Source organism: Pelophylax lessonae, assembly GCF_965119305.1.
Source record: "Pelophylax lessonae genome assembly, chromosome: 1".
NCBI lineage: Eukaryota > Metazoa > Chordata > Amphibia > Anura > Ranidae > Pelophylax > Pelophylax lessonae.
In genome coordinates, this window is record NC_138768.1 from 533,282,796 (window position 1) to 533,303,736 (window position 20,941).

The 20,941-nt window shown below is 46.2% G+C and overlaps 1 protein-coding gene across 9 annotated transcripts in view; it reads left to right on the forward strand.

The window, feature by feature from the left end:
- Positions 1–1,478: 1,478 nt before the first annotated feature.
- Positions 1,479–20,941, forward strand: part of SEC31A (SEC31 homolog A, COPII coat complex component) — a gene marked incomplete at its 5' end in the record, with an annotated part of 114,559 nt that continues 95,096 nt past the window's right edge. For all 9 annotated transcript variants that reach the window (XM_082243636.1, XM_082243637.1, XM_082243639.1 and 6 more), the window contains 4 exons: positions 1,479–1,557; positions 13,575–13,698; positions 15,938–16,136; positions 18,243–18,338. In XM_082243636.1, the coding sequence (XP_082099762.1) occupies positions 1,479–1,557; positions 13,575–13,698; positions 15,938–16,136; positions 18,243–18,338 (498 nt within the window). The remainder of the gene's footprint in view (positions 1,558–13,574; positions 13,699–15,937; positions 16,137–18,242; positions 18,339–20,941) is intronic.

Consider the following 20,941-nt stretch of genomic DNA (forward strand, 5'->3'; position numbering starts at 1 on the left):
CGGTCCGTTCTCATCCGATCTGCTGGACGGATGGAAAATAGGGTTTCCTTACGTCAGATTTGACGGATCGGATCGGATGTCAGCATACGTGTCTCCGCTGACATCCAATGCCCCATAGAGATGCATGGGGCATCCGTTCAGATCCGCCTGAAAAACTGACAGGCCGATCTGAACGGTCCGCCTGTGTGAAAGGGGCCTTAATCTTTTTATAGTAGGACTCTACACCTGGACGACCTAGGCCATTGCTCACACATTAGTCATGGCTGCTGGAGAGGTGGATTCCACTTATACAATGACATTGCAAATATGCCTACATGCTACTGCAATGCAAAGATAAAAATGCTCTCTTTTTGAGGTACATGCAAAGCCTTGTTTTGCCTCAGGCTGCCAGAGTTGTAGAAGTGACTTGAAAGGAAAACCACAGTCCAATTTTTTTTTAAATGTATTTTTTATTAAAATATCACTAGCTTGAGCACGTTTATGTTTTGTCTACCTTCTTGCTTTTGCTATACTCCAGGTCCTGTCTACCAGAGCAGATGTGGATACATAGGGTACTGGACCACATAAAGCTTATTGATCATGCAGTACTAATAGAACTGCAGCTATCTAGGCACAGCAGGCGGTATAAGGAACTTGTTTGTACTTTGAACTGTCATATTATCCAGATTTGACTGTAAGAGACCATCTATGTTTAGGCTGGGCATACACGGTAGAGAATAGTTGGTTGTGCATATATCATCTGACCATCTCAGACATCTGTGCAGGCCAACTTAAGACAGAATGGTCACCTTGATTTTAGCGTAAACACTCTGAACAACCCACTATCCCCGCTTAGAAGAATGGAAAGTAATAATCGTGTAAGGTTTTCCAACCTGCCCAACCGCTGTTCCCTGTTCTCTTTGAAAAAGCTGTGCCATATAGATGTTTGAATCAGAAGACCATCATCTACTTTTCGTGAGAACTTCTGCACATCTCTTTTACCCATCCATGTTCTACTCATCTCATTATAGACCTGCAAGGAGACATGCTGTCTATGAAGTTCATTTAATTCTAGCTCTAGGAAGCAAGAGCATGTGCAGTATTGCAGAATGGCCAGATATTAGATCTAACAATTTTAACCATTGATTTGTGGAGGAGGCATGTAAAGCTCTGTGCTCTATAAATACACCCTTTCCTTTTAACCTACTGTATGTGCTGTGTATTTTATTCATACTGGTATCCTGGCTTTACCTTGTTGCCCAAAGTGACTTTTTAAGTTTTTTCTTTTTCTTTCTATCATTCTGCATTGAGAAAATTACCAAGGAAATCTGGTTACAGTTAGCAACATAGTTAGTTGCCGGTTAAGGCATTAGAAAATAAGGTCAAATGTGAACAAATTCTACAATATACTGTACCACAAGTGTTTTTGTATGTATATATTTTAAAAGAAAATCCCAGGTAGTTTTTTTATCCCTGTGTTTTCTGTCCTTTAATACAGAATGAAGCTCAAAGAGATTGATCGCACTGCAATGCAGACTTGGAGCCCCTCTCAACAACATCCTATATATCTCGCAACAGGTGAGTTGTGTTATTTTTATTTTTTTATCCCCCACTAAGCTGATTTGCTAGCTAGGTTCCAATGACAAGACAATGTTGGAATCTGCAGTATGCTTGGCTTGTGTTTTTCTAATGGAGGAAGTTACAGGTTAAAAAAAATCTTCTTTTGAGTTTCTTCTGTTAAACCTCCCATCTAAATTACCGATTGTATGTTCCTAAAGAAGTTTTAAAGGCAGAAGTTTTTTTTTTTTATCGTAATGCATTCTATGGGGGCCTTGTCTCAATTCAGTCTTGTTAAAATTGTCTGAACCACAAGAAGGCACTTTGCACTTTATTATATATAATAAAAATGAAGAGGACAATGAGGAAGAAGAGATGGGCATCGACTGGCTGTGGCCTTCTTCACATAACAGAAACTACTATGCTTTAGCCAAAGAAACAGATGCGGTAATCCACAGATCTGAGGTTCCAGAACTCATGCTTCAAAACTAGTCACTAGAGACCCCAAAGGACCTCATAGTGTCATCCACAGCAGATGATGTCAAGATGGATCAACTTGGAAACAATGACCACAATGGAAATGGATGAGGCTAAATCTACTGCATCGCAGGGAACACGAACCAAGCAAGCCATTCAGCCCCCAAAGCGACTGACATATAATACCTTGGGAGAAAGTTCAGAAGAAGTTATCTACACAACGGACTAAGGATAAGCCGGCCCTCCGTACTACGAATTCCATAGGGGGTGACCTGTACTCGCCTACAGACACCCAGATGGGCCATTTCTGCATTGATAGACAATAAAGAAGATAACATGCCCACCCCACAACTGGTGGAAGGTTCCCTTGTTAATCTCTTGTGTCAGTGAGAATTATCTAGGCCTGTGCACTCTTAATTGATGTTTCTCTTAAATTGGAAGGAAAGCATCTCTCTCCAAAGCTCTAAGTGTCTATTCTCTCTTGTGCTTCATTCTTCTGTTAGTTTTCCCAACACTTGGGGGGGGGGGGGAGAGAGCTCAGCAGACAGCTTGTCTATTCAGGTATTCAGAACACAGTTTTGCATTGCGCAGGTGGGGGTGGTGCCACACTGTTGCTGCAGCCTCTTGGCCGCCTCCTCTGTGCTCCTGACAGATGAAGAAAGATTTTCACACTTTTTTGTCCTTTTGAAGGGGTGTATGGAAGAGAATACTGCAGATAAACAATTAAAACCTACATAGGAGGATTTGTTTCATATCTGTGTATCATCTGAGGCTAGGATTTCTGCCCACATGCCTGGACTGGCACCCGGCTCAGCCTCTCAGTGAGCTCCCACCACAGCCCAGCCCAGCAGTGAGGGAGGGGGCGATGACTGACAGAGAGCCATCAGAACTGAGCAACTGGCAGTGTTTGCTCAGTTCTCAGTCTTAAGCCCCGTACACACGCACAGATCGTCGTCATACAAATATTCGTCTTTTCTCCCCGGGATGTCGGTGTCTGTTGAAAAGTGCAAAGACAGCACAAGAATTTTGTCCGCAGACTTCAGCTGACTGCAGAAGTGATGTCATGTAATGGTTAACTTTCCCTGTGTTTTTTATTTTCTGAGCATGCCCAGTCTTGCAAATCTGCGGTCTGTCGGCTGATTTCTGTACTGACAGGCGAACAATCGTCCGTTCTGGTGTCCGCAGACAAAAATTTTCATGTTTGCAAGAAAGACTCTTGTCCGCGGATTGTGTGCAGACAGCTGTCGGAGGCACCATACTAACACGCGTACAATCGGCAGATCTTTCGTCCGCCGACGTTTGTATGACGACGATCTGTGCGTGTGTACGGGGCTTTAGAGCCAGTGGGGGACAGATGCTGCATCCATGTAGGTAAGTATGATTCTGCAAAAAAATTAAAATATACTTCTCTTTTAATGTTAATGTTATGCTGCGCTATTCTCCTCCTGGCCAGCAGGGGTAGTGTTAAATCCAAGCAATCCTATAGACTGTGGAGTGCTGAGAATACTGAGATTTGTAGTTTGAGACTGCAGCCATATTATGTCTAGATTATCCCAATATGCACTGTGCAGTAGGAGAAGTGGAGAGAGGTTGGTCCAGGAAATTCTTCCTCTTGGCACCGAGGGAGCTGAGGTAGAGTACCTCGGTCTGGATATTCATCTGCCAGCGGGAGACCATACCAGCAGAGATCCAAATTGGAGACTGGGAGGAAGGACACCCCCGGGGACAACTCGGTATTGCCCACATCACAGCACCTGCACCTGCTCTGCTGCCGCAGGGAGACTTGGATGTCTACTCACCCTCTGCTTCTCACCGCTGATCACAGGAGACTTTCGGGAAGAGGCAGAGGAGGCCCCCCCTTCTACAGCAGGATGTCACTGCAGCATCCCAGGGACTGGTGAGAGGTCAATGCGCCTATTGCTTATACTGATAGCAGGAATTTAGCCAATAAGAGCAGTAAACCAAATGTACCTAAGTCATACTGTACCCATACTGCACCCTATACCATACTTATTCCAAACCTAGACTGTGCCTATACCAAACCTGTGCCGCATCCAAACTACATCTGAACCACATTTACCTTGCACATCTACCTTGCCACGACTATACTATACCTGTACTGTACCTATACTGCATGCAGGTTAACTGGTAATGTCAAGTGCAAAGATGCTCTTAAAGAGCCCCAAAGATAGGTGGCAGAAGATCTCAAAGGACTGCCCCTCCGTTGATAATTTATAATGCAAGCCCATCTTTGTTCCCCTGCCCTCACCACTACCACCCTACTTGTCTTTTGGACAGTGCATATCCAGTCTGTCTAGGACTATTATTGCTGTCATAAACCTGGATACCAAATGTCTTCTTTTACTTAGTCCTCACTATTTATCACATTGTATTCCACACAGTGTAATTACCATTTATTAATCCATTTTATTCTTGCCTAGGTACCAACCATATTGGGTGGCAATATATTAAGTTTGTCTTTACTACGTGTTTGGTACCCGTTTTCTTTGCTATAGCACTACTATTGGATACTTTATTTTACTTTAGGTGAATATTGTATGTTTGTACACTCAACCTGATGTGTCAGAGGGGCTGGGGTGCTTGAGAAGGAGAGGTAAAGAACAGAGGGCTCACCAGGTGCAGCAGCTCCTACAAGGGTAGCACTACATGTAAAATGCCTACAAATTGCCAAAAATTGTATACAAGCCAGCGCGTGGATCTAACCTGCCTTTTTAGTTACACAAAGCCACTGGTTTTCATTGTTCACCATTACAGCCTTCTAGCTGCGGGCGTCCTAACAACCAGCGATGTCATCAGACATCAGGTGCCTGAACAGCATCCTTGTTTGCCCCTCCCTGGCCCCTCTGTGTTAGCACTGGGTTCACATTAGCTAAGTGAAGGAGAGAAACACCAGAATACTAGTTGGTACCAGTCTGCAAAGATGTAGTTGCTTTGGATGAATAATGGGCCATACACACTATAAGATTTTCTGAAGACTTTTTCCTTTAGACCAAAACCATATAATATGAGGTCAAACCTAAACACTTTCAATTTGTATGCAATCTGGCAGGCCCTTGCACTACATAGGAAAGGTAAATCTGAAGGAAATCTAACCACAAAAGTTGGATAGTGTGTATCCAGCTTGAGTCACTTTTATGTTGCGTGTCCTACATGTGTGGATGTTGCTGCAATATTTAAAAAATGTTTTTAATTTTTTTTATTTTTTTAAGATTTTTTTTTTTTTATTTTTTTTTTTTTTTTTTAGAGTGGGGTGCATAATTTTAAAGGGCGCCATAACTAAAAAAAGGTTGAGAAACACTGGTATAAAATATGAGGTCTATGTATAAAGCCATAAATGGGACTTTTACTAAACCACAGAAGAATAAATTCCGACTATATAAAACGCATAAGCCTGGAACATTCACTTGCAGAGAATGTTTGCTTAATGTCCGATTCACTGCTTTATAACTATGCCCTTATGTGTTTAGTGTGGAGTGCTTCTTTAGTTACATCTATGTACTTCTAAGAGACTGCTCCAAATTTCATTTGGGAAAATGAGTCATTTAGCACTGCAAGTAGACATAAAAAAACGCCTACTATCCCTGTTGTGTTGCTATGGAGCTTCTGTCCACTTGTCAAGAATGACTCAGGCCTCGAAGTTAAACTGTCCCTTCTAAATATTGTATAATGCATTTAGAGTTGTAAATATACAGAATCAGAAAATACTTTTTGCCAGCAAATCTACCTTGCCAAAATGTTTATTATGACAGTGAGTGTCTCGACTCTAAAAGACAATCTATCTGGTTACAGTCTGCTTAGCCCTGAAATGTTGGCGTCTCATGGTGTCAGTAATTAGCCATAAAAAGCCTGCAATCTGTTAACGCACTAAGGGTTAGCTGTTGGCTCTCACCGGGGTGGCTATTTATTAAAGTGGTTGCAAAGTCTAAACATTTTTTACCTTAATGCATTCCTTGCCTTTAGGTGTCAGCATCCCCCTTTTTCTCTTACGTCCTCCGACAGTCGCCGCCTCTTCATATTCGTCACATATGGGGTATTAGACTTTGCTCCGAAGGAGTAGCTAGGCAACAGAATATGTTAATAAAGCTTTTAACATATCCAACATATCCCACCCTCAAGGGGTGGTCCCCTCAGTCAATACCCTCCTACTTCCTGCAACCATATCTCAGTTTTAATGTCTAGCTTGTCAGGAGTGGCTGGCTCTCTCTGTGCTGGGACTTTATGTCCCAGACTCTTTCTTCTTTTTAATATTTTGTTTGAGTTTTTCTCTCTACCTTTACTTAGCTGTTGTTTTATCAGCGTTAGTTAGTTCTTCGGACGAAGAGGATCATGCGGACTGGGTCTCGGGCTGATCCCCCTGGTCGCAGGTCGTGGGTCAGTGGCTTCCCAGTCTGCCATCGAGCGTTCAGCCAGGTAACGCTCCTGGCATAGTGAACGACCCATCCCTGTTCGGTGCAGGGATGCTTGGTGAGGTGGCTACCTCACTGGACGCTGTGCGGTTTCTTAACCCACGTTCGGAGCGTCTTGTATGCGACTCTCCCTGCCTCATGTGTAGCGGCTTGTTCGCCTGTGCGGGTCCCCCACACCGTGGTGAGGTAAGTGTATTTATGTGGGGACCTGTCTGTCTGGAGGGGTGTCAGTCTGGGACTGTGTAACCTGTCTCTATGCACACTGTTTGTCTCCCTATCTCTCGGCTGCATGCTTTGGGCTGCAAGGGGGGGGGGGGGGAGTTGTGTGGCACTATGGGTGTCAGCATGATCAGTGTGGAAAGCTGTGTGCTGTGGGGCATGTTTTATGGCATGTTTGGGCACTTACAGCGATCGATGCGGCGATCGGTTCTGTTTTTTTACATACAGACATGTGTGCATTACTGCACTGTGGAGCGACGGTTTCGGCGCCAAAAGACGCCATTTTGCCTGCCCTCGCTCCGGCCGCATGTTTTACATGCATGGCGGCCATTTTCTTGTAGCCTCCATAGGTTTGCATAGAGCGCCCTAGCAGCATCACTTCCTCTTCCCAGGAACACCGATCGAGGCAGCAGCAGCGGCGAGGGTCTCCTCAGGTTTTATCCTTCTGTTTCTTGCTATCCATTGCCTGTGTTCAGTTTACATATCCCTGTGGGGGTCTCATTGTGCTTAGTGTGACGCGGTGGGCTGCGCTTGCCGCGCTTGCTGAAAGGGGCAGTTAACCCTTGGTTGTCTGGCATTACAGGGGCAATGGATTCTCAGGAGGGCAAATTTCCTACAGTATTGGTGGAAAGCCAGGGGACCGCTGCTTCCCCCCCAGGGGGGGATTTAGCCACTATTGTGGCTGGCCTTGCTGCTCAGGTGCAAATGCTGGTGGCTGCTCAATCTACCAAAAGGCCCAGAGTTGTGCTCTCCTCTGATTCTGAGGGTGAAGGTGATGGGGCTGTTCTAGCAGGGGCTTCCCTATCGGGGTCCCGCTCCTCTCTTGATCTAGTGGGGTCTGAGGTGGAGGCTGAAGTTGAGGGGGTTGATAATTCTCCCCCTGGCTCGCCTGAAGAGCTTGCAATCATGGATGAGTTGATTGCTTCTATTAAGCAAACGCTGCGTTTGCAGGACGAAGTGTGTCCCCCCGCTGCCTTGGCGGCTTATGGGACGCAGAGGAAACGCAGGACGCCACAGGTTTTCCCCTGCAATGCTGATTTTCAGCGCGCTGTTAAGGATCAATGGCGCGATCTGCGCAAACCTTTTGCGGTACCAAGTAGATTCAAGCTGCGTTATCCTTTTTCACCTGCCACTGATGAAAGGTGGTGCGTGCCTCCACCAGTGGATCATGCGATTGCGGTTTTGAACAAGGCCACTGCGATTCCTGCAGAGGGTTCACCCATTTTCCGTGATGCCACAGATAGGAGACTGGAGTCTCTGGCCCGTCATACGTATTCTGTTACGGGTTCTATGCTTAAAGCTCTGTTTGCTTCTCTCATGGCGGCCCAGGCGATCGCAAGTTGGACGCAGATGCTTAGGCGCGTCTTGGTGGCCGACTCGGCCTCGCCGGCGACCCTGGATATGGTGGATCAGATCCACCAGGGTGTCATGTATCTGTGTGATGCGGACCTGGACCTGATTCCGTTGGCTGCACGGGTGCACAGTGTGGCGGTGTTGTCTCGCCGCCTGGTTTGGTTAAAATGTTGGTCGGTGGACCAATCTTCGCGTAAGACCTTAGCCAATCTGCCTTATGATGGGTCTCGCCTTTTTGGGGAGTCCCTGGATGTGTTGATTAAGGGAATCACCGGGGGTAAGAGCACTCTCTTGCCCCATTTCCCCAAGGCTAAGGGGGCTTCTGGGAAGAAGCATGCTAATTTTCGGCCCCCTCAGGGGTCCTTTCGTGCCTTTCGGCCGCACTACAAGGGCAAGCCGTTCAAAGGTCAAGGCTCTCAGAAGAAGCCCTGGTCTGGTAAGCAGAAGTCCGGCCAATCCGGACCTGCAGCCCATAACAGTTCGGCCTGAAGGGGCGCCCTCACCCAGTTTTGGGGTGGGGGGACGCTTGCTCGGTTTTCTTCAGCCCTGGTTGGCCCGTGTGCGGGACAGATGGGTTCAGGAAATCGTTCGGTCTGGTTACAAGATCGAGTTTCTCTCTCGGCCGGAGAGCAGATTTTTTTCCTTCAAATCTTCAACTGTCTCCGGAGCGCCTGCGGGACCTACACCTGGCGGTGCAGGACCTGAGGGCTCAGGGAGTGGTGGTTCCGGTGCCTCATCGGGACAGATTTCGGGGGTTTTATTCAAACCTGTTCACCGTGCCCAGGAAGGAGGGCAAGGTTCGTCCGATTCTGGACTTGAAGGCTCTGAACTGCTCTGTGCGGGTTCGCAAGTTCCGCATGGAATCCCTGCGGTCGGTGGTGGCTGCCCTGGTTCCGGGGGAATTCATGGCCTCCATCGATTTGAAGGATGCGTATCTTCACATCCCCATCTTCGAGGGTCACCAGAGGTACCTTCGATTTGCCATTGCGGAGGATCACTACCAGTTCGTGGCGTTGCCTTTTGGCCTCGCCTCGGCTCCGCGGGTCTTCACCAAGGTGCTTGCACCGGTTCTGGCATTATTGAGGGCCCAGGGCATTTCTGTCCTGGGGTATCTGGACGACATTCTGGTTCGGTCTGCGACCAGCCAGGGTCTGGAGCAGGACCTGTCTGTCACGATGCAAACTCTGCAGGAGTTTGGTTGGACGATAAATTTTCCAAAGTCGGCACTGAGTCCGTCTGTTCGTCTTCCCTACCTGGGAATGATTTTGGACTCGGTGCAGGCGAAGGTCTTCCTGCCGGAAGACAAACTCAGAACTCTTCAGGAGGAAGTCAGGTCCCTCCGGGATGTTCCGCAATCGTCTCTACGGACGTGCATGAGATGTCTGGGATTGATGGTCTCGGCCTTCGAGGCGATTCCCTTCGCCCAGTTTCACACGCGGGGTCTCCAAGCGGAGATCCTGTCCAAGTGGGACGGGCGACCTCAATCTCTGGATCTTCAGATCTCGTTGAGTCATCGCACCAGAAAAGACCTTCTGTGGTGGCTCCAGTCCCCGATGGTGTCCGGGGGCAAGTCGTTTCGTCCTATCTCGTGGACGGTAATCACCACGGATGCCAGCCTGTCGGGCTGGGGTGGTGTTCTGGGCGTTCTGTCCGCCCAGGGAACTTGGTCGGAGGGGGAGTCCTCCCTTCCGATCAACATTCTGGAATTGCGTGCGATAAGTCTCTGTCTTCGTCGCTGGACGGACCGGCTGCAGGGCTGCCCGGTTCGGGTGCAGACGGACAATGCCACGGCGGTGGCCTACATCAACCACCAAGGGGGCACCAGGAGTGCCCGAGCGGCTCGAGAAGTGGCCGACATTCTGTCTTGGGCCGAGACTCATGTCCCGGCGATAACGGCGGTTCACATTCCGGGGGTGGAGAACTGGCAGGCGGACTATCTGAGTCGCCAGACCCTGGATCAGGGGGAATGGTCTCTCCACCCGGCTGTCTTCCAGATGTTGTGCGCGAAGTGGGGTCTTCCAGATGTGGACCTGTTCGCGTCACGTCTCAACAACAAGGTGAGGAGGTTCGTGGCACGGACGCGCGACCCTCGGGCAGACGCGTCGGACGCGTTAGTGGCCCCGTTGCATCAGTACAGACTGATGTATGCGTTTCCACCGATCCAGTTGCTGTCCAGGTTCCTTCGCAGGTTTCAATCGGAACGCAACACGGTGATTCTTGTGGCACCGGACTGGCCTCGCCGGTCCTGGTACGCAGACCTCGTGAATCTGGCGGTCGACGCCCCGTGGCGTCTACCTCTTCGAGACGATCTACTGTCTCAAGGACCGATATACCATCCTGCTTTACAGTCGCTGGCTTTGACGGCCTGGCTGTTGAAACCAAGGTCCTGAAGGAGAGGGGTCTCTCTCCGGAGGTCGTTCATACTTTAATCAACGCGAGGAAGTCTTCCTCTGGGAAGGTTTACTACCGTACTTGGAAGGCCTATTTTGCCTGGTGTGAGTCCAGGGGGTTTTCACCCCGCACGTACTCGGTGTCCCGTGTGCTGTCTTTCCTTCAAGCGGGTGTTGATCAGCGCTTGGCGCTGGCTACGATAAAGGGTCAGGTGTCTGCTCTGGCCGTTCTGTTTCAACGTCCCGTGGCATCCAACCTTTTGGTTGGCACCTTTATTCAGGGTGTGCGGCATCTGGTTCCTCCTAGGAGGGATCCTCTGCCCCCTTGGGACTTGAATCTCGTGCTATCTGTGTTACAACGTGCTCCTTTTGAACAGATCAGGGAGATCTCGTTGTCTATGTTATCCAAAAAGGTCGCCTTTTTGGTGGCGATCACTTCGGCTCGCAGAGTGTCGGAACTGGCGGCTTTGTCCTGCAAGTCTCCGTACTTGGTTATTCATTTGGATAAGGTGGTCTTGCGACCTAATCCTTCCTTTCTTCCGAAACGTGTTTCGGAATTCCATCTTAATGAGGACATTGTCTTGCCTTCGTTGTGCACGAAGCCTAAACATCCACAGGAGGTGAGATTGCACTCTTTGGATGTTGTTCGGGCGATCAGGGTTTACCTTCGATCGACTGAGTCTTTTCGTAAAACGGACTCCTTGTTTGTTCTTCCAGAGGGTCCTCGGAAGGGCATGGCGGCTTCGGCCTCTACCATCGCTAAATGGATCAGACAGACCATTGAACAGGCCTATGCCTTGCAGGGGAAGGTTCCCCCTGTGCCTGTGAAGGCGCACTCTACTAGATCTCTGAGTACGTCTTGGGCCTGTCGTCATGGGGCTTCTGTAGCCCAGGTGTGTAAGGCGGCGACTTGGTCGACCGTGCACACTTTCACAAAATTCTACAAAGTAGATGTTCGGGCATCGGCGGATGCTTCCTTTGGCCGCAAGGTTCTTAGTGCGGCTGTTCCCTAGGGTCCCTTGTTGGGGACTCCTGGCTGTTGGGATAAGTTTTGTATCCCCTGGTTTTTGCCTTTTCCTGGGTTGTTGCTCCTGTTGAGCACTTGTTTTTTGCTGTTGCCCAGCTGGTTTCCTTCCTTTGGTAAGGTTCCTTTCTTGATGTGGAAACTGCGTTGCCTTTCGGCGCGGATGTGTTTCCCACCCCTCATGTTTGCACTGCTTTGGGACGTCCCCATATGTGACGAATATGAAGAGGCGGCGACTGTCGGAGGACGTAAGAGAAAACGGAATTTTTGTAAAATCTTACCTGTAAAATTCCTTTCTCTGAGTCCTCCGACAGTCGCCGCCCCCGCCCCTCTTTTGGGGTTTGGTTGTATACTCTACTGCTATTCCACTAAAACTGAGATATGGTTGCAGGAAGTAGGAGGGTATTGACTGAGGGGACCACCCCTTGAGGGTGGGATATGTTGGATATGTTAAAAGCTTTATTAACATATTCTGTTGCCTAGCTACTCCTTCGGAGCAAAGTCTAATACCCCATATGTGACGAATATGAAGAGGCGGCGACTGTCGGAGGACTCAGAGAAAGGAATTTTACAGGTAAGATTTTACAAAAATTCCGTTTTTTTTTTTTATACCTGAGCCCTCATTTGATCGAGCGTGCAGTGCTTGTCTGCAAATCTTCTCTCCCCTCACATGCGGGTCTCACTGGCTTTGCTGGGGCACTGGGAGCTATTGGCTCCCAGTGCTGTCAATCAAAGGCAGTGACGATGAAGCAGGGGGTGGGGCTGAGTCCATTGACAAAGACAGCGGGGCTCGGGTGCGAGCACGCATGAGTGCCTCTATGGGAACTGGCTTCCCATTGGGGCACTGGACAGAAGTGAGGGGCCGGGAGCGCTAGTGGGGGACCTGAGAAGAGGTTTACGGCCGCTCTGTGCAATTCCATTGCACAGAGCAGGTAAGTATAGACATGTTTTTGTTTTGTTTTTCTATTTTTCATTTACAATTCCTTTAATGCATCCTTGGCACAGGACATCGCTCCGAGGATAGGCCTAATAAATGTCCACCCCTGTGAGAGCCAGCATCTGACCCTTTGTGTGCTTACTGGTGATCCATTCACAGCCAATGTTGCCACTGATAATCAGGAACTAATCAAAAGGATTTCTGATCTTGCCCTTACTATGTCAGCTCTGACATATAGTGATCATAAGCAAGGTGAAGGCTCAAAAACCTCCAGCCTGCAGATCAACATCAAGAGATTACAGCCTGCCTATAGCAAAAAGGTATACTTTTTTAGTGGCTAGTCATTGTTTTTTTTTTATCTTGTGCTCAATTTGTTTCTGCTAGCCCTCCTCTTATAACCTGTGTTAATGCTCTATAGTATTTTGTTTGATCATCTGACTTGGAAAAAGGGTCCTGTACTTTTTCGGGGCAACCTCGGAGCGACTTGCATAGACTTCCATTACGTGAAGTCCCTGCAAGTCGCTCCGAAGTCGTGGTGCAATGTAATGCACAAGTCATCCCCGAAGTAGTAAGGAGTCGTGTCGCCTCAGTGTGAACCGACTCTAAGGGCTCTTTCACACGGCCGCTCCGATTTCTTCTTCGGCTCCATATGTCCGCATATCATCCCATCCGTTTGCGGATGATATACGGACATAATGTATGTCTACGGGGATTGCGGATGTCAGCAGATGACACCGCTGACATCCGATTTTGCATCCGTTCCGTTTTTTAACAGAACAGAACTGAAAGGACACAAATCGGATGTCAGCAGATGGTCATCCGCAATCCCATTGACATGCATTATGTCCGTATATCACCCGCAAACGGATGGGATGAGTGCTATACGGACATACGGAACGCCCCCGTGTGAAAGAGCCCTAAGGGTTGGGGGAGAAGGCAAGTATAAGAAGATATAATTGAGTTAAACCACCCAACTTGAATAATTCACTTTAAATCACTGATTTGCTTTATGATAATCCAGTTGTATCCATTGTGTTATTACTTCAAGCTTATTTTAAAACTATAAATATGTACCCAAGTTTTTTTTCTCATGTCTACAAACCTAGCCTAATTCAAGTTATAACAAAAATGATACGTGCCTTTTAATTAATTGAACCAATATTGAGTATGCACAGTGTGAGCTCCATCACAATTATTTCTTATTTTGTCAGGTACTTCCGCTCAGCAGCTAGATGCCACTTTTAGCACAAATGCCTCCTTGGAGATTTTTGAACTAGATTTGGATGACTCTTCACTGGACATGAAATCATGCGCTACATATACATCTTCTCACAGGTAAGAAATTTACTTTTTAAATGTTTAGGATTTATTTAAGGAGTTGAAAGTGTACCAATATATATTTTTTTCAAAAAGTAAAAAAACACATATGCTTCTACACATGCATATTTCCCCATGTTTTTGTCCTTTTAAAGATATTGTAAGAGAAGTGCAGAAAAGCATCTATCTGTTGATCTGCCAAAATGTACTAATCTGTAAACATTATATTGTGGGCTGAAACTGGCTTTTTAGACGGTTTTAGCAAAAGAAATAGTAATTTTAAAAAAATCCTAAAGTAATCACGTCATTCACACGAGCAAATGCAAACGCACGCAAATGATGAGCAATAACTCTAGGTCCAACATTCAGGGTAACTCTAAATTAATAACTTATAAAGATATTTGAAGCCTCACCTACGGACTGCTTTTGGTACCGCAGTTTTACATTGCAGTTTCATAAGCGTGTGCGGCTTTTAGACTTACTATTTTAATCAGCAAATTCCTAATATTAGTATTAACCAACATTGACATATGAAAGACCATTCTTGCCAGAACGACTTATTAACATTCTATGAGGAAGTGATGTGTAATCTGGACAGAGGAATCCCTGTGGATGGATAGAGTAATCATTGTGGATGTAGCGTATCTAGATTTCACCAAAGCATTTGATACAGTACCACATGAACGCTTAATTTACCAATTAGGGTCTGTTGGTATGGAAGATAGTGTTATGTAACTAGATAAAAAACTGGTTAAAGGAGCGTGTCCAAAGGGTGGTGATTAAATAGCATATCTTCTGAATGGTCTGGAGTTGTAAGTGGGATACCCTAAGGCTTTGTCCTGGGACCAATTCTGTTTAACCTGCTCATAAATGACATAGAACTGGGTATAAATGGCTCAATCTCCGTATTTGCTGACCACACAAAGCTTCGCAGGGTAAAATTCTCACAGGGGGGTATAGCAACCCTACAAGAAGACTTTGATCAATTAGAGAGGTGGGCAACTACATGGCAAATGAGGTTCCAATGTGGGAAAGTGTAAAGTAATGCACTTAGGAGCTACAAAACATGAACACACAAGGGGAAGCACCTCTGGGGGAATCGAGGATGGAAAAGGACCTGGAGGTCCTATTGGACTCAGCAGTAGCATGCAATGGCAAGCTGCAGCAAGGAAGGCCAGTGGACTTTTGGCATGCCTTTTAAAAAGGGCATTTTATCCAGAGATAAAACTATAATTCTACCACTCTACAAAACTCTGGTTTGGCCACATCTTGAGCATGCCATCCGATTCTGGTCACCAGTCCTCAGGAAGGTCGTACTGGTTCTGGAGAGAGTCCAGAGAAGGGCAACCAAGCTAATAAGGAGGCTGGAGGATCTCAATTATAAGGAACATCTGCAATCATTAAATTTATTTTCATTGGAGAAGAGACGATTAAGGCCCCTTTCACACGGGGTAGACTCTGCTAGGAGTCCGCCTGCTCATCAGGGAATCCGTCCATTGATCCCCCCTGAGCAGGCGGATGGCTGGCCTGCGCCCACTCCGCATCTGCAGAGTGAACACAGCCCACACTCCTTTTATGAACGATCGGATGTAAATAGACCCACTTTCCATTTACACCCGACTGCCTTCCAATCCCATCTGCTAGACAGATGGGGAATGGATCCTCATCCGCCTATTTTTATCGGGTCAGATTGTATTTCAGCAGGTGTAAACAAACCCATGTCCATTTATATCTGTAACTCCATAGAGGATAATGGGGGGTCCAATTGAGTCCACCTGGACAAAACTGACTGGAGGACCCAATCGATCCACCCGTGTGAAAGGGGCATAAGAGGGGACGCGATTGCAATATGTAGATATCTTAATGGTGACTCTAGCATAGGGGGGGGAAAAAAACTAGTCAACATTATGACGTTTAAGAAGACATGAGGTTATTTAATGAAGTTCGAGGAGAAGCAGTTAAGCCTTAAACTGCGTAGGGTTTTTCTTTTTTTTTCTTTCCCTGTTTGGGTAGTTTTGATGTGGAATTCCCTTCCACAATCAGTGGTGGCAGTGGGAACAAGTGTGGTTATTTTAACATGCTTGTAAAATAATAAAAAATAGCCCTGGACTTTTAAGTGGACAGACTTCTTAAGTCTGCTTTTATCCATTATTTCTTTTTCTTATATAATCCAGATATGTTTTAATTTCATCGTACCTCTTTCCACTTGGTGCCATTGATTTCCTCATGACCTATTTTAATTTTTATATGCTTTCAGATATCATAAGCTAATTTGGGCCCCACACAATATAAAATCAGATTCCAGTATTTCAGGAGTCATTATTGCTGGAGGAGAAAATGGAAATGTAATTCTTTACGACCCAGCTCAAATTATGGCTGGTAATAATGATGTAGTGATTGCACAGCAAGATAAACATACGGGACCAGTCAGAGCTTTGGATGTTAACCCATTTCAGGTTGGATCTTCCGATTTTATGGTTTTTGTTGTATGTCTCTTATAACCGCCAGGGGGTGGGTATAGAGCGTTTCCTTATTTTATTGTATCTGTTGAAATTGAAGGAATATTACATAGAACCTTGTTTTCAAGAATTTCAGGTTTCTGTGCCCAAATGAAGCATTTTCATTACTAAACAATGCAGGCGTTGGTTGTGTGTGCTGTAATATACTGTAGTGCCATTAGCTACATACCCTAAGCGTTGCCGTGTTCCACCAGCAGGACGTGCGACTTCCCATCTACTGCCAGAATTAAAGAGAGTAGGGCTTATCTACTGTCTATTAAAATGCAAGGCTTCATCTGAATGGTGCAGAAGCACACTCAGCCCTACTCACTCTTAAATTCCAGTAGCAAAGGGGAAGTAGACTATACTGGTGACAGAACACAGCGCTGCTTCCTGCATGTTGCTAATGATACCATAGTATACAGTATTACAGCACAAACAGTGGCCACCCCGTTTAGTAATGGAAATAGTTTGTTTGAGCCAAATTAACTATTTCAAATGCATTGAAACATAGAATTCTGATTTATATTATTTAGGTTAAACAAATTCCTAAAAGGAACCCTGTTCTGATTAAACATGGAGGCTGAACTTAATGGTCTCCTGCTGATGTGGATAGTTTACATGTTAAGTGGAATTCGGTGGTTTCAGTATTTATAGTCAATGTAAAATCATATATTCATTTCCACATGAAATTAAAATGTATTTTATAGCCTACTCCTATTAATCTGAATGATATTGAAGTTTGTAAACCTTGTGAAGATCCCCACACATTTTCTTCCTAGAATTCTTTGACACATATGTCCTGTGAGTGGGCACTGATATGTCACACAGAGGTGCAGAGAGGAGGCAGAATCAGTACCGCAATCACTGCTTGCAGGCAGAAGGTACCAAGGGATCTGTAGAGGGCTACGGATAAGGCAGTACAACCAGTCCGGTTTTACCTGGCCAAGTCCCAGGAGCTCAACTAGGGGGGCTGGCCGGCTTTATAGATGATTTCTGCCAAATAAAGGAATAAGGCTTACTGAAATACAACCCCCCACCCCCCTCCGCTCCTACATGCTTAGCCTTGGCCCCAGCAGATCAACAGAGGGGTCCAGGAGGTGGAAGGACTGCAGGGTCTTTTTAATCATTTTTGGGGCGCAAGCTGTGCTGCTCAATTATAGTTTGGCCAGCTGCCATCCCTGGCGGAGTGATCCGCTCTGCACATGCTCCGCTCCCTCAGGACAAGTGCCGAGATTGATGTGAGGAGGCTGATACTAGGTCTATGGCTCGGTCACAGTGTGTCACATACCTGTTGGGTGCCGACTTTGTTCATTTATAGCTGTACTGTGTGTTACAGACTGTAGCATAGCACAGCCATAACAAACTCTGCACCCAATAGATATGTGACACACTGTGACTGAGCCATAGCCACTGCTGTGCAGTGTGATTATCCTAATGCTGATGATCGTAAGACAGCGAGGCCGCCTGTCACATTTTCATGCAGAAGCATACCTCCATATGCGTTCAGACCTAAACGTGATAGATCAGAGTCAGTCAGGCAGATGTAAATGGACATAAGTCTATTTACATCTGTCCACCCGTAGAGCCATCACAAGTCCACCCCTGTCCTCTCCCGTGTGTATGCATACACAAACCGAACAGGCAGGGTCCAAGGAGGGTCCGGGGCAGGGCCAAGGGTGGTGTCAAGGGCAGAGTCAAAGGAAGGGCCCCATCTGGTAAGCTGTACACAGGGCCCCATGATTTCTAACCGAGGCCTTGGATCTTTAGTCCTTACAAACTGAAAATAAACGGTAGAGAAGAAAATCTAATGCATGCAGGGAATCTAGGAAGTTGTAAAAGTAATGGCCAGCAGGCAGCACTCGCAACATGAAAGGAGATTTTTCAACTAAGCTTATATTGAATTGTTGAAAATAACTCATGGCAGCCACTACTTTCAGTCAAATAGAATTTTTTTTATTTTTTTATACCAGTATTAGTTTTTCTATACTAGTAGGTTGTCTATTCTAATCCAAGTTTTTTTTACTTCTTTTATTTATTTATTTTTTTTTTTCTTCCCCATAGACAAACCTTGTTGCATCGGGTGCTAATGAGTCTGAAATCTACATTTGGGATTTGAATAACTTTGCTGTTCCTATGACTCCAGGAGCTAAAAGCCAGGTAAACAAAGTTGTCTGATTTTGTTTCCTTATGTTTTATAAAGTACATCAGAAGGCTAAAATGTTTTCCTAATTTGCACACTATTGTCTACCAATTGAATCCAATGTGTTCCCAAAAGATTGTTAGAGACTAAAAATCCTGCTTGCACACTCCCACTGCCAGATGCTGTAGGGTAAAGTGAGTGGGCCTCATCAGGGCATGCATTCCATTTTCCTGGGACATGCAAGATCCTGCAGAAGTAACATTGCCCTCAAGCACCGGGGAAGTGTGCACTGACTTGCAGTCAACCATAAAGTCAATATATGGAGTTTGGTATGGCCAGCTACTGATTGACTGCCTGGAGGATCTGCAATTAGTGGTGACAACGTGTTAAGCAAAGCCCACCTGTAGCCCTAGCATGTACAATGGCTCAAGGGTGACTATTGAATAGGAGGAGCTTTGTCACCCTTTCAAAGGAAGTGTATCTGCAAAGGTTCTGCTGGCAGGATCACCAGGTATTATTTCTATTTTTTTTTTAACCTTAACCACTTCCCGCCCAGCTTGTTGTCAATTGACGGCTGGGCTGGACATTCGACGATCCGGGTGAACGTCATATGATCAGAAACAGCCCATGACTGATCAGTGTACCGGTTTACTGCCGGTACCATGTGATCGCTGTGACCAATCACAGCAGATAACATGACAATTGTAAATAATGGATGGCTTCCTTTCATGCCATCTATCTGTGTTGCTAGCTGTGATTGGTCACACTGATCACATGGTAGAGACAGGGCTCATCACAGCCCATCTGTACCATGTGATTTAGATGTGACCAATCACAGCCAACCACAACAAAATACGCTGAATGAATTGGTTCTATTCAGTAGAAATGGTTGCTTTTAGCAGTGATATTCACTGGTATAAACAATCATAATGTGTACAAAAAAAAAAATGCTGATTACTTCCCCAGAATAGTACAGTGTTACTGTAGTATTTTGTATTGCTCTAATCACAGTGTAAAAAAGAAAAAAAAATTGAAAAAATTATATATATATATATATATATATATATATATATATATATATATATTTGCAAAATGTTATAACAGAAACTAAGAAAAACATGTTAAAAAAAACAAACAAACAGTGGTGATAAACAAAACCACCCAAAGAGAGGTCTATTTTTGTGAGACATAGGTTAAAAAAATGGGTACACTGTTACATGACTGCACATTTGTCATTCAAAATGTGACAGTGCTGAAAGCTGAAAATTGGCCTGGGCAGGAAATAAAAGTGCCTGGTATTGAAGTGGTTAAAGAGGGCATAGGGACAGGGAAGAGTTAATCATGCTAACAATATAGATGATGTCAAATTTTGTATTTTGCCCATTGTTCTACTTTAAGTTTGTATCTAAAACTATGTTTCTCCTTCGTTCACTGATGGACACAGCTCCAGAATCTTCTTGGCCATTGGGTTATGCTGCCCCCTACAGTAGGACACTAGCCAGGAAAAAAAATTGACCCCGCCTATGGGGCAGTCCCAGGGGGTATACTCCCACTTCCTGCTATAGGCATTCAGTTTTATTTCTGCCTAGTCAGGAGTAAGGACCTAGTTCCTTGCAAGGATCTCTGGTCCTAGCATTTATTTCTTTTTTTAAATAGATTTTTTTCCTCTTTTAATATTTTCTGTTTCTGTGGGAACTAAAATCAACTGCCGGACTGGGCGACGCACTGGATATTCTAGATCCTTATGGTCTCCCCAGTCCGGCCAGCGAGCACGACCAGATCTCCGCTCCGCACTAAGTCAGCCGTGACATAGCCCCATTGGACGGGGACTATCTCACGAGGACGCTCAGACCTGGTCGTGGCCTGAGTAGGCCTCGCAGCACCCCAATTCCAAGATAGTGCGGTGGCCTACCTGGAGTGGCACCCACCTGGTTTCCATGGTGTGGTAAGTAGTGTCCCCCCATTCACTGATGGACTGTTGGGTTGGACGTGGGCCCCTCCCACATTTATCAGAGTCCCGCTGTGGAGTTCCCCCCCTCTCTTCCTCCCCTATGGGGTGACCGTACAGGATTAGCTGTTTTGGGGATGTTAATCGGGTGATGGGGGCCGGGGGAGAGCGCGCCATCAGCTGTAAAAAAAACCCAGCGGTTTTTAGGATGGATGGTCCTGGTGGGGGCTGGGGCCCCCCTTCCTGCTTATTAGCTTCTGGGGGTCTCAGGAGCCACCATTTTGTCATGGATGGCTGCTGTATCTATCGGCAGCCATGTTTGTGTAGTCTGGCAGCCATTTTCTTGTAGTTTCCAATTGAATAAAGTGGCGGCCATGTTTTTGAAGCCTACAGAGCGGTGATTCGGCGGTGGGCTTCTAGTGTTTACTCCTGCACTTCCTCTTTCTCTCTGATCGCTGCACGGCGTGCAGCTGGACGTTCTGCTCTGTACCTGGGCCGGTGGAGTCCCTATGGGTGTAAACGGTTCTGCTATAGCAGCAACTTGGTGTGCTGGGACCTGTGGTGCCGCCTGTGTGGCGGTGGGGATTTTTTTGTAGCGTTTTTCTCTAATTTGCAAAGGTGGTCCCTGGGTTCACCATGGAGTCCCTGGAGCATGTTTCTCCATCTGACCAA